This window comes from Lygodium microphyllum, chromosome 6 (genome assembly GCF_053477565.2).
Source record: "Lygodium microphyllum isolate KBCC chromosome 6, Lygodium_microphyllum_v1.1.10, whole genome shotgun sequence".
NCBI classification, from domain to species: Eukaryota; Viridiplantae; Streptophyta; class Polypodiopsida; order Schizaeales; family Lygodiaceae; genus Lygodium; species Lygodium microphyllum.
The window spans coordinates 137,685,509-137,697,998 of record NC_141140.1 but is presented as its reverse complement, the minus strand read 5'-3'; the positions used below and the strand labels follow the sequence as shown (position 1 = coordinate 137,697,998).

The 12,490-nt window shown below is 38.7% G+C and overlaps 1 protein-coding gene across 1 annotated transcript; it reads right to left on the bottom strand.

Moving 5' to 3' along the window:
- Positions 1-8,938: 8,938 nt before the first annotated feature.
- LOC148035187 (protein TERMINAL FLOWER 1-like) lies at positions 8,939-10,026 on the bottom strand. Its single transcript, XM_087680782.1, has 3 exons — positions 9,444-10,026; positions 9,233-9,345; positions 8,939-9,073 (listed from the first exon to the last, which is right to left on the bottom strand). Exons 1-3 carry the CDS (start codon positions 10,024-10,026, stop codon positions 8,939-8,941), a joined length of 831 nt encoding a protein of 276 aa, XP_087536908.1.
- Between the last annotated feature and the right edge of the window lie 2,464 nt (positions 10,027-12,490).

The window sequence follows — 12,490 nt, the reverse complement described above, 5'->3', positions numbered from 1 at the left end:
ATTGTCACATCTTAGCATTGTGGAATCTTCATCCTATACTCCCATATACCCTAAGATCCTCCTTAACCATACTACTTTATATGCAAGAGAACAAGCTATCTTGTACTCTACTTCGACAAAAGACAATGCCATAGTTAGTTGCTTCTTACTTATCCAAGAGAATATTCTTGAATATAAAGAGAAACAAGATCTAGGTACTAATTTCATAGAATCATTGTTACTTGCCCAATCTGAGTTGTCATAGTTTCCCATAAGAGAACTTTCAAAACCATATGATGTGATACCATAATCAAGAGTTTCCTTGAAGTATTTGAGCACTCACATCTTAGCTCTCCAATGACTTTCTCGGAGTTTGTTAGAGAATCTACTCAAAACACCAACAATAAAACTAATATTTGGCCAAGTGTTACACAAGTAGATGAGGCTACCAACAAATCTCCTATACCTCCCAATGATCCTAGTACAGATGTATCCTCAATGGATAACTTCACATTGACATCCATAGGTATAGATATCTACTTACACTCAGTCATGCCAAAGGCTTTTAAGATCTCCCATGCATACTTCTTTTGAGAGATGAAGATTTTTCCCAAGCTCTTACTAGACTTCAATCCCCAAACAATAGTGCAACAAGCCCAAGTCTATCATTGTAGAGCCTAAAGCCTTTCAAGTCTAGTAAATCATATCTTCATAGTCACTTGTAATAAGAAGGCCATCCCTCAAGGAAGTTACTATATGTATATCCTCTACATCACGTGCATTCAAGGTCTATTTATAAATATCCTTATCTATGATTTTTTTTAAATAAAACATAGCACTGTTTTATTCAATCTGTAAATAACCCCTTTATATTGCATCATTCTATATATAAAAAATGTATAAAAATAGTATGTTAAAAATACCTTATTTTGAACCCACGCGATGCACACATATATTCATGAGTAACTTACCCGAGGGCCATCCATATATAGGACTATCACTACAGTTTTTTCACTGTCCTTGTAAACATACAAGCTAGCATTTGAGATATATCTTTTGAAATTCAAGCCTAAAAAGAATTTGTCTATCCACTGGTACCATGGTTTAGGGGCTTATTTTAGCCATACAATACCTTCTTCAGCTTACAAGCTTTGTTCTCAAAATGGGGAGCCTCAAATCCCTGTGGCTAAGCCATGTATAGCTCCTCCTTGGGTTCTCCATTCAAGAATGCTGATTTAACATCCATTTGGTAAACTTGCCACTTTTTTTATGATCAACCACTGCAAGTACTCTATGAATAGTGGTCATTCTAGTAGTTGGAGCAAATGATTCTTGAAAATCAAATCCTTCAATCCATGAAAATCCATGTGCAACTAATCTCACTTTGTACATTTCCAAGCTACGATCATCCTTGTAATTTATCTTTCAGACCCACTTGGTGCTAATAATCTTTCTCTTTTCTGGCCAATCCATTCACTCCCAATTATCATTCTTCATTATGATGTCATATCCAGCTTGCATAGTTGCTTTTCATGCTAGATTGGCAACAAGTGCTTCTTCTAAGTCTACTAGCTTCTTAACTTCTCTCATAATCTTAGCCACCCATCAAGGCCATATTGACTATGTGAGTAGAAGTCTTTCTTTGTTCCTCTATTCTCAGAGAAATCCTTGGTCCATTGGCCTTGTTTTTAACTATGGTAGGCATAGGATTATTGTGATTATAGAGTTGCCTTGCCCATCGCCGCAATGGATTTTCCGGTGGTGGCATAATTGCAGGTTAGTGAATTTTTTCTTCATCATCCAAAGATGATGTTTCCTCCTCCTTGATGGTGGAGACACCTCTTGGGATAGATTCATAGTGGACTACTTCATAGGATGATAAAGTGGAAGAACTTATATTCTCCTCTTCCACTATATGTGGTTGCTCCTTGAACACCACATCACATCTCACTATAACCTTCTTTGCATCTTGGACATACAATTTCTAAGCCTTTTGCTCATCAATATAACCCAAGAAGATACATTTTATGCTTTTTGTATTTAACTTTTTTCTCTTATCCTTTGGAACATGTGCATAACATTTATAGCTTGGGGAAGTTACTATATGTATATCCTCTACATCATGTGCGTTCAAGGCCTATTTATAAATATCCTTATCTATGTGAAACTTTCATGAATAAAACATAACTATTTTCTATTCAATCTATAAATAATCCCTTTATACTATACCCTTTTTTATGTAAAAAATGTATAAAATTTGTATTTAAAAAATACCTTATTTTGAACCCACATGATGCACACATATATTCATGAGTAACTTACCCAAGATTCACATCCAAAAGTTCTAAAATGTGAGACAGAGAGTTTCTTACTAGAATAGTCCTCATGATAAGTTTTTCCCTAAAGAGCCTTTGTATGTCTCCGATTGAGAAAGTAGATTGTAGTATTAACAGCAATACCTTGCCATTTCCCTAAAGAGCCCTTGTATAACTCTAATTGAGAATGCAAATTATAGTATTAATAGCTTCTGCTCAAAACTAGTCAAGTAATCCCTTGCTCTTAAACATGCACCTTGCCATTTCCACAATGGTTTGATTTTAGTCTTCAACAATGCCATTTTGTTGAGGTGTATGAGGTGTCATCGATTGACACTTAATCCCTTTGCTCTTGCAAAAGTCTTCAAACTCCTTTGAGTTGAACTCACCACCACCATTTATTCTAAACTTTTTCACACTTTATTGTGTTTCATTCTCAATAAGTTTTAGCCATTCTTTAACCAAAAGCTTGAACCTTATAAAAAATAAAGTTTCTACTCTAGTTGTCAATGATCAACATAAAATAGGAAGATTTTCCTTTGTGTAGGCATTTTACTCCACAAGTCAGCATGCATCAACTCTAGAGGAGCATTTGCTCTATTCTTGCTTTCTTGTGGAAATGCCTTTCTCTGTTGTTTATCCATCATATAAGCTTCACATGGTTCTATCATTTCAGTTTTACTACACATAGATGAGAAACTATACCTTACTTATACATCTCCTTTAACATAGACTAAATATCTCATGACAAAGTTTACTTGTGCCCACACCAGAAATGGCTATAAGAGTACTTAGCCCATACAAGTTGTTCCTTCTTTTCCCTTTGCTGACACTTTGCCAATATTGTTGATGTTTTTTGCATTTTTCTTAGTGAATCTCACGTCATGGCCAAGATTAGTTATAAAACCAATTAATATAGTAGGTTTCTCTTAATCTCTGGAATACATAACACATTTAGTTCACCATTTGCACTAACAAAAGAAATAATACCTATGCCCTCAATAGGGTATTTTACATCATTCCCAACTATCACAGTGATGGATTATTGCAGAGACTTTTTAAGACTATATAGACCTTTCTCATTGGTCATGTGATAAAAGACGCACTATCCAATATCCATGAGTCAGTGGTAGATATTTCTTACATTGAGGAACACACTTCCTCAATGGTCACCATGAATAACTCTAACCTTGATTCAACCATGTTGATTGTCTCCTTTCCTTTAGATTTTGTGGTGGCTTTCTTTTCATCTTCCTTCTTGATATACCAATTTGCAATTGCATGCCTTTTCTTCTTGTAGTAGAAATACTATCCTTAAAACTTTTTATTACCACCCTTCTTCTTCTTATCACCACTGGTAGAGGAACTACCTTTGCCTTTCACATTGGTGGAGAATGCAGTATATTCACTACTGCTACCTTCTCAAGCTTTATGCGGGAAATCCTCCATTAGTAGTGCATAAAATTCCTTAAATGTCAAAGCTTGGGGTCTCACTTGAATGTCTAGGGTAGTTACTAATCCATCAAAATTTGGTGGATAAATCTGAAGACACCTCCAAGCTAGCTTCTCACTAGTCTTTTATATTCCAACGCCAACTATTTGGTTGCACAGATTCTTGATCCGAGTGATAAATGCTTTACTTGCCTCTCCTTCCAACATACTTCTCTCTTACTATTTGATTCTCCAAGTTCTAAATCCTTGTTTCATTTCATGTTTTGTACTAATTTATTAGTACGTTCCAAGCATTTGATTGGTTGCATGCTGAATCAAGGTCAAAACATTGTGAGAATAGCTTATAACTAAGGGACATAATGCATCCGCGTTTCTTTGTTTCCAAGCTTGTAGAATATCTACATGTGGGAAAATCATAACACTTGATTTTGATAGGTCGGATTTGGTTCTAGGTCAATCCTAAGCAATAACTCAAGATGCTCATAGGAATCAAAGATAGTTGTGCTTTTAAACACATAGTGTAGTTTGCACCATCTAACTTGCCTTTGCTAAAGGTTGGTAGACAAATCCTCAATGTCTAATGTATCAATATCACTACTTGATGAAACATACGGCATTTCTCATCTTCCCTATTGAAGCCCTTGCTCTCACATACTCTTCACTTCTTAGATCCCCTAATTGGGCTCTAATACCATATAGAAATTGCACGACATAGCAGATGAGAATCTAAGCAAGAAGTAGAGAACACACAATAAATATGCAAAGAATAGAAATTCCTTGAATTTAAAATGAATTGATACAAAGATGGTTCTATCCACCCGCGTGCTTCTAGTATAAATCTCAGATGGTGATTTAGACAAATAATAGTTGAAGAGGCCAAGGTTAGCTAACACAGCTCTAAATAGGTGAAATATAGATTGACAATGGATTTGGAGGGGTCTTCCTTTTATAGCCTAGGAAGGTAGTCTACTCAGCCTATTTGACTATATTATGAACCTTCCCTAGTCGGTTAGGAAATATTCCAAGGCATAAACACACTTTTATGAAGAGGGCCTTATTACAAAGTAGATATGGTGCAAGATCATGATAGTTAGATCGTTTCTAAAATGTATTTCCTTTGTTGTATGCATTGGCACTACTTTTTGGTTACTAAAATTTTTCCGTAGCTATGGGGACAAGGAAATGAGGCACGAGAAGGGAGCCAAAGAGAGGTGGTGGGGGCATACACAAGAGAAGGACAATGAAGAGGGTAATGAGCAGGAAGGGAATGATGATTATAGCTCCTTCTTAAAGGAAATATAATGTAGTACGTGACATGCATATAGTAGACATCTTATAGCCAAGTGAAGGGCATAGAGGGCCTTCCAATTGATGTGTGAAATGTACTTTACACATGTACACATATAATCTTGCTATGGGATCATTTTGGATTTGTGCAATTTCTTGTTCTATTTGAAAGAGCAATTACAAAACAAAAAACACCTAAGAAACTATTAGTTGTTGGAGACTCATGCATGCTATGCAATTCTAAAACCAACAACTCCCTTCACTACAACAAAAACGAGGCATAGATGCGCATGTTAGACGTGCAAAGTCGGGCACGTCTATCACAGCGTCTATCGGCGCGTCTATACATGCGTGTAAATAGACGCAATTTTTGCATCTATATATCCGCGCAAATAGACGCGCTTATACACGCAAAAATAGACGCACACATCAAAATTCAAATCATACTTAAATCATTTCTTTTCAAACTATGCCTTTCCTTTCCTACGTTTTTTGCGGTTCTGAAGCTTGAGTTTAGCGGACATGCAGTCTCTTCATGCCTCACCTAGTCTTTTCATGCCTCACCTCCTCATGACTCACCTCTTCTTTCATTTCAAACACACAAGAAGGGAAAAAGGAAAGCCAAGGAGAGGAAGAAAGAGAGAACAAGAGAGAGGAGAACAAGAAGAAGCAGCAAGCAAGGAAGCAAGCATCAAGGGAGGGTAACTTACCAAGAAGAGGAAGAAGGAGAAGGAAGAAGCGCTATCATCCGCCACACCAAACACCCAAGGTGAGTCTCTCTCTCTCTCTCTCTATCTCTTTCTTTCTATCTTCCTCTCTCTGCTCTGTTTGTGTATTTAGGATTTGTGATTTCATTATGTATTGCATTTTGTAAATCAATAATGGCGGTCGCCTGGTAAAATCATCCGACAAAGCGCGTCTATATCTCAGTGTAGACGCAGATATAGACGTGGAAAATGTTTCTCTGGGGGCACGTCTTTCAGCGCGTGTGCTCTACAGTGTACATGCGAGGATACACACGCTGACAGACGCTTAGAGAGACGCAGGTATAGACGCGCACAGAGACGCAGGTATAGACGTTGTATGTAATATGTTTTATCTACACAGGGTAATATGATTTTTTTTGTGTAGATGTGGAATCCTGGATCCTCCAGCACCCCCATTCAACAAGGTGCAATTCATGGGGGAGATGACCAATTATCTTGGTCACCCTCCCACTGCAGATGAGGTTTTTAGTGTGATGTTTGGGACAACTATCACATCTTTGCCTACATAGGGATCAGCTGAGGTACATGGATCGGTCGAAGCACGTACATCTGCAGAGGCACATGTATCGAGTGAGATAGAGGGTAGTGCACATCGAGGGAGGAGGGAGAGTGGTGCGGAAGGACGAGGAGGTGGAGGGCTTTGTGGGGGTTGCCTAGGTGGTGGCTCTCGATCACCCTCACCGGAAAATGAGAGAGGTGAGCCTCCACAAATGTACTACTCTATCACTGATGTTGGTGATATCTTGCATGACTTCGAGGGGAGGGAAGTGATAGCCTACTTGAGGAGTGTCGTTCATGCCACATACAAAGATCGCATGATTCCCTTCAAGCACCAAAAAAATGGTTTGTGGCAAGAGGTACTGCGGGCAGTACATAAAAGGTACCCTAATCCCGAGAATTCATGATTCTCAGATGATTGGGGATGGTCAAAGGTGAGAGACGCGCTTCATAACAAGAGGTCTCACATTATGACGCACGCCAAGGAGTCATTGCGGAGACAAGAGCAGGGGCGCCCTGGATATGGCCAACCACCCAATTGCCACTGCAAGGAGTGGAAAGAGGCCAAGAAGAGAGCAACGGAGAAAATGACAAGTCGCCAGTATGCAAAGGCGCGACGTATCCAGATGGCAACCTCGTCACATTATGGATCGGGTGGCAGGGAGTCATGGGAGGCTGAGTTTGTAAGTATTATTTGATTCCTTTTTTAAAATTAAATTTTGTAATTTGTTTCACTTCATTATGTAGTGTGTTTTAATGCGTTGTATGTTCAAATTGTTTTGTAGTTTCATTGTTGGTAGGATGCCTACTCCTAGAGAGGTAGGCTACCATCGAGGTCATAATCGGGCATCCACTTGGCAGCATTTCTACGAGGAGGGACTCATCACGGAGGAGCAATATAATCGCGCCATGAGGATTCCACCACCAGAAGAGGTATGTTTTATTTTTTACATGAAAAGTATAGATCAATATGATTTAATGTTTGTAATGGTATTTATATACTTTAATCCTTTGTGTAGGCGAACCCTGATGCAGTTGAGGATAGTGAAGGGGGGACTAGCAGTAGCGGTGGCAGCAACGGTAGCAGCACAGGCAGCGGTGGTGGTAGCGATGATGATGCCTCTTCTAAGGAGATATAGAGGAGCCCCATGCATGCATGCCTCCCCTTGGCTTGTAATTTTCATTTTTGATATGTATTACTTTCAGCAAGTGCTTGCGACCATGAGGTAACAAGCACTAGAACTCATAATGTAAAAATGTTTCATCTATATATATGAAATTTCGTGTGCTACATACATTGTTTTGTTTTCAGTATCCAATCTTCGAAATAATCTTTCTCTGTTTTTCCTAAGTATACAATTTGATGTTGATGGGAGGGAAAAAAAACCAGAGAGCATGTGGCCTGGCCTGCAAAGCCACATGCTCTCTGGTTTTTTTTTCATACCTCTGTTTTGCACGTCTATCAACGCGTCTAAATTGCAGGATAAATGCGCGTCTATTATCGTCAAAAACTTTTAGAGTAAACGCGGTTATAGACGCGTAGATACACGCGTGTATAGACGCACAATATGAATATATCCACTTTTTTATAAATATGATTATATATTTACGTAGCGCGTTTATATCTGTGTCTATAGGCGCGTCTAAGTGTGCGTCTACTTCTCCCTATAAGCGCGCTTTTAGACACGATTTTGTAGATGCGAAAATAGACACATTAATAAACGCGCCCGACTTTTTTTTTCACAATTCAAATATTGCGTCTACAAGCGCGTCTATGGAGCCTTTTTCTTGTAGTGCTTCTTTTTTTTAACTAGGCTAGTCACATCCATTGTCTTGTTTATATACGGAGCTAAATTTTAAAAAGGGGTATGTATAAAAGCACATTTGTTTACACACTTGTTGGTGGAAAAATAAACATGGTTTTATACACAAGTCATTTGATGTAGGAATAAGGATGCCTATAGATGCATCCATAAGTACTTTTCTAAATGCATAAAATGATAAATCTATTCACTCATCACTTGAGCTATAATTTCCTCATTGGGAAATCGACACGTATGTCAAAATTTTGGCAATCACACATGCATGTGGACCAATGATCAAGCTTGTCAAGCCATCCAATGGGCCAAAAATAGATAGTTTTAAACAATCCGCAACTTGTTTATTTTTCATCTTGATGGTGTTGTATCCATCACATAAACTTAGAAGTTTGTTTTTATAGAAAAGTGAAAGCACTTTGTAGGATAATGTCAATATAGGAGGCATCATATTGTCCTTGGTATTCTCCTATAAAAGAGTTAAAGCACATTCTAAGCTAATGCCAATATGGGAAACATCTTGTGCTCGGCAAGATAGTTTGTTGTCAACGTAGTGTGAGAGGCTTTCTATGGAATGAGATCCATATTAATGAGAACAACCATGGCAGCATTGTATAAGTTTTAGATGGTCAATAGCTTGATATTTATAATCTTAGTCTTTGGAAGACTCGTCTGATTATAATAACAATGTAATGCCGTTGTGAAAAGAGGTTTCAAGGTAATTAAAAAATCAAAGTTGATAAGAATAGAGTTCGAAAACTATGGAAAACAAATTTCCATGGTTTGTTGTTGGGTTTGCAAGTTATGAGGATTGAGGTTGTAACTAGGCAGCAGCATCAATATCTACTGTGAATAGCTTTCCTGCAATGGGATATCCAAGTTTGTACATTGTTGTGAAGTTGCGTGTGTTGAATAGAAGAGGACTTGTCACGTTCTTTATGTTCTCCACTGGGGAACTCTGCGCAATCCATCCAAGGGCAATGGAGATCACAAGGCAATCATCATGAGAAGGATATCAACATTACGCAAAATGACATGGGAATTAATCATTCACATTATGATTTTGATGAATTGTAGATGTGAGAGGTATCGTTTCTATGCAGCGAGCTACACGTACCTGCTCAAACAGTAGACTGTAGTATCGATGGATCCCGTATGGACCACTTGCGAGGAATGTGGGCTTCGTGGGATGTAAGTAGTTGAAGACTGTAGTGCCCTTTTTCTCCACGTCTGCATGGTAAATCAATATCAAGGCAAACCATCAAGTAGTTTCTTCGGTTTTAGAACTTAAACGAGCAGCTGCTTGCGACTTCAGAACTCACGAATACAGTCTAATAAAACACAATGGAGATCTGCACCTAGAGAATTTATAGACGAAGAGGAATCATCTGCATGATCGTGCAGGGAGGGTGGGATGATTATATTAGAGACAATCCAATGGACGACGGAGCGGCCGACGGGATCCGCAGGGTTGAAAGCGTCAGGGTCGACGATGAGGAAGGTGAAGCCATGGCCGCCGTAGCGAGCCAGGTCGGAACCGGAGACTGTGACGACGGGAGGGAGGGAGGTGTCGTTGAAGGAGAAGCGCTGCCCGGCCTCGCGCACGCACTTCCGGCCGGTGTCGAAGCACACCGACAGGCTGATGTTGGGGGCCGCGCCGAACGAGTCCAGCCACGGCGGGACGATGGAGTCCTGCAGCAGCCGCGTACTCCCGCGAATATCATGATTGTGGTACGTGAAAGACGATGGAGCAGAGGCTGAAGAATAAGCCGCATCGTTAACCTGCAGCTGATGACGATGAGCGGAGCTGCAGAGCACAGCTTGAATCGCTGTTAAGCCAAGAAGAAGAAGGAGAAGGAGAAGACGGCGACAAAGAGGAATCAGCTGAGGCTGATCAGGGGCTATAGCCATCCTGGCGGCGTGGCACGTATGATCAATACAGACTATCGATCGAGATCGTGGCCTGTGAATCAGAGAAGAGGTAGCCGTCTTGCCTCCTTGGATTTGCAAAGTACTACTCTCTGCGACCATTTATATTTTATTCGGGAAACAGTTTTTTAAAAATTCAGACCTCCCGCCGTGTTGAATCGGCTCGACGTTTTGCCATTGATCAATTCTAAGTTGAAAAGAGTGCAAAAGCTTTTAAACTTCTCATCTAGACTCTCTCTCTCTCTCTCTCTCACATACAGCGTGAAGTCATGCAACCTCCGAGACGTGTATGCAACAACCGATGAGCGGGCTAGAAGTCATGCAGCGTGAAGACTCGCCTGAAGGAGAAAACAATTGCATGCATTGCGTGCACAAAAAGTCAGGCAGACAAAAGAAGAAAAGAGGACAAGCAACAATCTAGAAAAGCAATAAGCAAGATAGAGATCGATCATGTTAAAGAAGAGACTGAATGTAAACCTTTTTTGTAGAATCAAAATACAACACATTGCCAACTAAACACGCATTATTGAAACATATGAAGAAGCAATTGCGGTACCAAATATATACACAAAAGAATCGAAGAGAAATGGAAAACAAGATTAAGAAACATAACCAAAGCCACTAGTTTGTACAAGAACAAGGCAAAGAATCAAATCAAATCAATGAGACAAAGATAATCGAGTAGAGGAGAACACAGACTTGCAAATGATGAACATTGATGTCAGTATCATTATAGACCACGATAAACATAAGAAATAAGTTTATCATTTGAATATGTAGGCAATTTGCTGCAAAGGCAATTGGAAAATTCCTTGTCTTATTAAATGTTGATGTGCTTTCTCATCCCATAAATCCATATCCTTAATGAGCTAGCTCTAAATTAGAGCTTCGGAGGTTCCTCAATCAGTAATCTCATTAAGGAATCCAAACTCTTGGTCTCTAAACATTTAGCATGCAACTTACTCTTTATCATAGTGCCTAGAGCACTAAAACCTCTCTCATAAGCAGCCATACTTGAGCATTGCTAAGGGTAAGAATATTGGGCTAGACATCCCTCCACATACTATTTACTAGCAAGTGCTCAAGTTATCTATGGCAAGTTATACATGATATCCAATCTCTAGATGTCTTCAAAACTTGGGAACTTCCACTTAAGCTCTTCAACATAAGAATGTTCAAAACTTAGACATTTCCACTTAAGCTCTTCAACATACATCATTACAACAAATTCATGCGTATGCAATTTCTTTGATGTATAATAAAAAGTGGCTAGTTGCTCGATCTTCAGCTTCATATTTCTTTAGGACCCTCTCACGTAATGACCATTGTGCAGGTACAATAATTCTCATACATTGAAGGAAAAAGATGTCTTCAAATTGGGAATTCAAGCTAGAAATCATTGTGCAGGCACAATAATTCTCATACATTGAAGGAAAAAGATGTCTTCAAATTGGGAATTCAAGCTAGAAATCATTGATTTGAAAAAAGCAACTTGAAACACTAGGGTTTCGTTATGATCATAAAACGTGTCCCTATATAAAGCACCACTCACACTATAGCAAAAGGTCGGGATATGTGCATTATTGATGCCCTTCTAAGAGCACATCCATGTTCATATCTACCAAGACGAACTTATAAGCATGCCCATTTTACAAGCACGTGGAAGAGAGAGGGGGAGAGCTCAAAATTGAGAGAGAGAGAGAGAGAGAGAGAGAGAGAGAGAGACCACTGCTGCCACCATCTGCAAAGGAGGAGAGAAGCTTGAAAGAGAAAAGGGAGAGAAGCCATGAAGGCAAATGAATTATTTTTCGAGCCTTTGAGGTATGTACAGTATCTCTCCTCTCCTTTTTTCTTTTTTAAAGCTACATTGTATTATTTTTCTTCTTAGAAATAGCCATATTTTCTTCTTGTTATTGTCAAGGCAAGCAATATTTTTGGCTTCTTCTTCTTCAAAACAAGGTAGCTTTCTTCTTCTTCTTCTTCTTTAGAACACAAAAGAATTTCATCTTTTTCCTTTTTCTTCTTCAAAGGTTAAGAGATAGAACCAAGGAAGGGCCAACAAAGGTTCATTGCATATGGTGCACTAGGAAGCTTGGAAAAGAAGGTTATTTTCTTTCTCCTCTTTTTGTTTTTAAAAAATATTATTTTCTTGAAAATAGTTGCACATTTTTCTTTCTTTCTTTACTTTCTTCTTCTTCATCGCAAGGCATAACCAAGCTTTCTTTTGCTTCTACTTCTTCTTTCTCTTATTTATACCTCAAGTGAGAAGGTTTCTAAGAGAGGTAGTGAAGAACCCATAGATTAATAATATATTATGAGACAATATATTATTTCTCTATGTGCAAAAAAAAGCTCAAGTAGTAGTAATATATTTTTCTTTCTCCTCTTATTCATTTTCAAATTATTAGCATTTTTTGCTTACATGTATTATTTTTTTACTATTTCA

Excerpts from the sequence above, each read along its gene's own strand:
- LOC148035187 (XM_087680782.1), bottom strand. The coding sequence starts at position 10,026 with ATGGCTATAGCCCCTGATCAGCCTCAGCTGATTCCTCTTTGTCGCCGT. Across the intron at positions 9,346-9,443 it reads CCATTGTGTTTTATTAGACT|ACGTGGAGAAAAAGGGCACT; the intron begins GTATTCGTGAGT and ends TTTACCATGCAG. Across the intron at positions 9,074-9,232 it reads ACAGTCTACTGTTTGAGCAG|AGTTCCCCAGTGGAGAACAT; the intron begins GTACGTGTAGCT and ends TGGATTGCGCAG.